At 28.8% G+C, this 4,182-nt stretch overlaps 2 protein-coding genes across 2 annotated transcripts in view; one reads left to right on the top strand and one right to left on the bottom strand.

Moving 5' to 3' along the window:
- LOC107642394 (histone-lysine N-methyltransferase ASHR2) overlaps nt 1-207 on the top strand; it is a 3,235-nt gene extending 3,028 nt beyond the window's left edge. The window contains exon 2 of the mRNA XM_016345731.2: nt 97-207. The gene's annotated coding sequence lies outside the window, so the exon portion shown is untranslated. The remainder of the gene's footprint in view (nt 1-96) is intronic.
- LOC107642393 (growth-regulating factor 3) overlaps nt 2,728-4,182 on the bottom strand; it is a gene marked incomplete in the record, with an annotated part of 3,558 nt that continues 2,103 nt past the window's right edge. The window contains 1 exon segment of the mRNA XM_016345730.2: nt 2,728-3,437. Within this exon segment, the coding sequence (XP_016201216.1) occupies nt 3,026-3,437 (412 nt within the window).

The raw sequence follows: 4,182 nt of genomic DNA, 5'->3' as shown, positions 1-4,182 counted from the left end.
ATGCCCTATTAAATTGTAAAATACTATGAAAAACCAACAAATTTTAAAATTATGTAAAGTATCATTTGTTCTTTCCTCTTTCCCCAATTTTATTTGGGTAAAAATTCAGGTGGAGTAGATTTCACGTGAAGTTGATAATTAAGAGCCGTTAGATGAAAATTTAGTCAAATCAATCAAATTATCTAATGATTATTGGCTATCAACTTCACCTAAAATCGACTGTACTTGAGTTTCCACCTTTTATTTATCATCTCATCTCATATTTTTATATATATATATTTTTTAATTTGATAGTTCAATTTCAACAAATCAAGATAAATTTAAACTCTATTTAAAAGTTTATTATTAACAATTAAATTTAAATTTTTTAACATTTATTTAAACAAATAAATAAACTAATCACTCAATTTATCTAAATTGATTTATTATCTAGTCTCGTAAAACCAAAAAACTTCGTCTCATTTGTACTCATTCGTATCTCGTGTTCTACCAATAGAGAAGTGACGTGTATATCGACTAAGTATTCAAACCAGATAAAATAAATACGCAAAGCATTTCTCTACTTGCATTTCTCTACTAATTTTACTCGTCTAAAACACGTTCCAAATATCCATAATTCGATATAGCAAAGAATGTTTGTCATTCATTGATTCCATCATTCATGCAATAATTAATCTATCTAAACTGATTTATTATCTCGTCTCGTAAAATCAAAAAACGTGTCTCATTTGTACTCATTCGTATCTCGTGTTCTACCAATAGAGAAGTGACGTATATCGACTATGCATTCAAACCAGATAAAATAAATACGTAAAGCATTTTTCTGCTGATTTTACTCGTTTGAAAACACGTTCTAGATACCCATAATTCAATATAGTAAAGAATGTTTGTCATTCATTGATTCCATCATTCATGCAATAATCAATCTATCTAAATTGATTTATTATCTGGTCTCGTAAAACTAAAAAACCTGTCTCATTTATACTCATTCGTATCTCGTGTTCTACCAATAGAGAAGTGACGTATATCGACTAAACATTCAAACCAGATAAAATAAATATGTAAAGCATTTCTCTACTAATTTTACTCGTCTAAAACACGTACCCATAATTTGATATAGCAAAGAATGTTTGTCATTCATTGATTCCATCATTCATGCAATAATCAATCTATCTAAATTGATTTATTATCTCGTCTCGTAAAACTAAAAAAACGTGTCTCATTTGTACTCATTCATATCTCGTGTTCTACCTAGAGAAGTGACGTATATCGACTAAGTATTCAAACCAGATAAAATAAATACGTAAAGTATTTTTCTGCTCATTTTACTCGTTTGAAAACACGTTCCAAATACCCATAATTCAATATAGTAAAGAATGTTTGTCATTCATTGATTCCATCATTCATGCAATAATCAATCTATCTAAATTGATTTATTATCTCGTCTCGTAAAACCAAAAAATCGTGTTTCATTTATACTCATTCGTATCTCGTGTTCTACCAATAGAGAAGTGAAGTATATCGACTAAGCATTCAAATCAGATAAAATAAATACGCAAAGCATTTTTTCTGCTAATTTTACTCATCTGAAAACACGTTTCAAATGCCCATAATTCAATATAGTAAAGAATGTTTGTCATTCATTGATTCCATCATTCATGCAATAATCGAAGAGACATCGTGTGTTTGAACTATGGTTTACAAATAAAAATTTGCATAATGAATGTAATTTGAATTATACTACTTAAAATTATTTTTAGATAAAAAATTACTAAAAAAATATTAATTTAAATAATTTTTTTATATATAAAAATTCTATAAAACCAACAACATATATCGTATAAACAAAAAAAATATAATAAAAGGTAAATAAAATTCATATGAATAAAAAAATAAAAAAATTTTATACACAACATAAATACAGTGCAGTAAAGAATAGAAAAAAAAGAATTCATATGAACAAAAAATAACAAAAATATTATAAAAATTAATAAAGTACCTGAAAGAGCACAAAAAAAATAAAAAACGTCAACAATATTTGTCATATGAATAAAAAAAATAAAAATAAATAAAAAATTAGAGTACTAAAATAAATAAAACAGACTACATGAAAAATATACATATAAAAAATAGTACAATAAATGATAAAAAAAACTCATATAAAAACATAACATAAGAAATCAGAACACTACACAAATAATATAAAAATGTTTATCGTATAAATAAAAAAATACAATAAAAAACATAAAAATTAAAATATAAAAAAAAGTACTAAAAATAATAAAAAAAATTAAAATATTCACTTGGCTAGTGATTGAAACAAATCTGAACGATTTTGATGAAAAAAAAAATAGAACAAAGAACTATAAAAAAATAGAAAGAACTACAATGAACTACTATAAAAGTAATAGTTACTAGTATCCTTTTTATAAAAGAAAATGAAAGGTAGAATTGATTAAAAAGAAATAAATTTCTCACCAAATTTTTCAAAAGTAATCCGCCACCATGAACGTAATCCCAAAAACTACAAATTTTAGTTTCATTCAGAAATAGAATCATTTATGGGTTCAAAAGAATAAAAGTTGCCAAACATAAAATTCAAACGCTTCTCTCTTCCCCAACGCGTTTGCCAAACACACTCATCATCCGTAAAATAAGACATGATGGCTAAAGATATCAACCTCCATGTCTCTAAGCAATCATGGAACTCCAATCATAGCAGAGATATATGAACCAGACTAAATTCCAGTACAATTAAAAATTATAAAAAAGGGAAGCATAGACAAATGTTATTACAAGTTTTACATATAAAGAAAGCATGAACTCCTTGGAAGTGTATTAACTATTATATAAGACAACAACATATTCTGAAGATTTGAATAACATGATGATTCCCTCTAAGTATCTGAATGCTATGGATGAAAGTTTCATCCTGCATAAGGATTTCTATTTATTTATTATAGCATTTCATTGGTTTGGGGGAGAGACAAAAGGTGTTGTGATCCCAAAAACTCAGTTGCAAACTTTACAAAGAACCATTGCAATCAACATTTGCATCTGAATTGAAATCTTTGTGGGGCCGATAAATGGCGTCAGAGCCTAAATCCTTCTTCCAGTGCCAGTCAGTGAAGAGTGACTGAGGGGACTGATATTCCTGTTTCAAAGACCCAGACGACGACGGACTCAACTGGCTACCAAAGACAAGCTCCTTGGACCCTGAAGCATTGAGGTTTAAGAGATCAGCATCGCGAATCGTTTGCTGTTGGAAGCAGTCGCCAACCATGGTAGAACCAGTTCTTGATTCTGAAACAGTGTTTGATGGGATATGAGGCATGGACCACAGGCCATCTGAGGTGAAGTCGTAACCTTGATACCTCACAGTTCCCAGATCTTTCTGCAAGAAGTTATGCTCGTCTACATCGGAGTTCAGTGCAAACCTATGAAATGTTTAGTAAACATCATGATGCAACTTAATCCAAAGACAAATCAAGTAGACTCAAATGCTTTAAGAAGCAGGAATTATAAAACCACCCACTATCTTCATATATGAATCAATAGAGGTGAATTGATTAGGCACTGTCCATAAGAAAAACGTTTGCTATGTATTGTATGCAAAGTATTTAAATTATGTGCACTTATGTATTGTTGTAAAAATAAGTAAATAGGCCCCACTTCATGCCTCAAATCAATCTCACAAGTTCAATATAATTATAAAGAATTAAATGATCTACTTCAGATTACCAACAAATAAGTTTTGTCATTATCTTACCCCTCAACATTTGCTTCTTTTTTCTTTAACTATACTATAGAACAAAATTTGTGATGTAAAGAGGGTGTTCTTTTGACATACATAACAGAAAGTAAGCTTAAAGGGAAAAAAATTGAAAGATTTGATTACAGATTGAATTGGTACAAAATGGAGAATTCCATATCACCAAATTACCAGGGAAAAAATAGATAAGAAAAGAAATAGTCACATGTCAAAATTTCCTTAACCACCCCACGGCTATGACCTACCAGTTCTGAATAATCATCAATTTATCCATCAATGCATAATTGATACACATGAAACCACCTATGCCTAATTGGTTTAGCAGTGTCACCAATTAACATCAGTGCTACAGCTATTTTCAAATATACTTAGTTTCTCAAAAATATATAATCATCAGTAAACTCCCTTAA

This window comes from Arachis ipaensis, chromosome B05 (assembly GCF_000816755.2).
Source record: "Arachis ipaensis cultivar K30076 chromosome B05, Araip1.1, whole genome shotgun sequence".
NCBI classification, from domain to species: Eukaryota; Viridiplantae; Streptophyta; class Magnoliopsida; order Fabales; family Fabaceae; genus Arachis; species Arachis ipaensis.
This window is presented reverse-complemented; position numbering and strand designations above follow the sequence as displayed.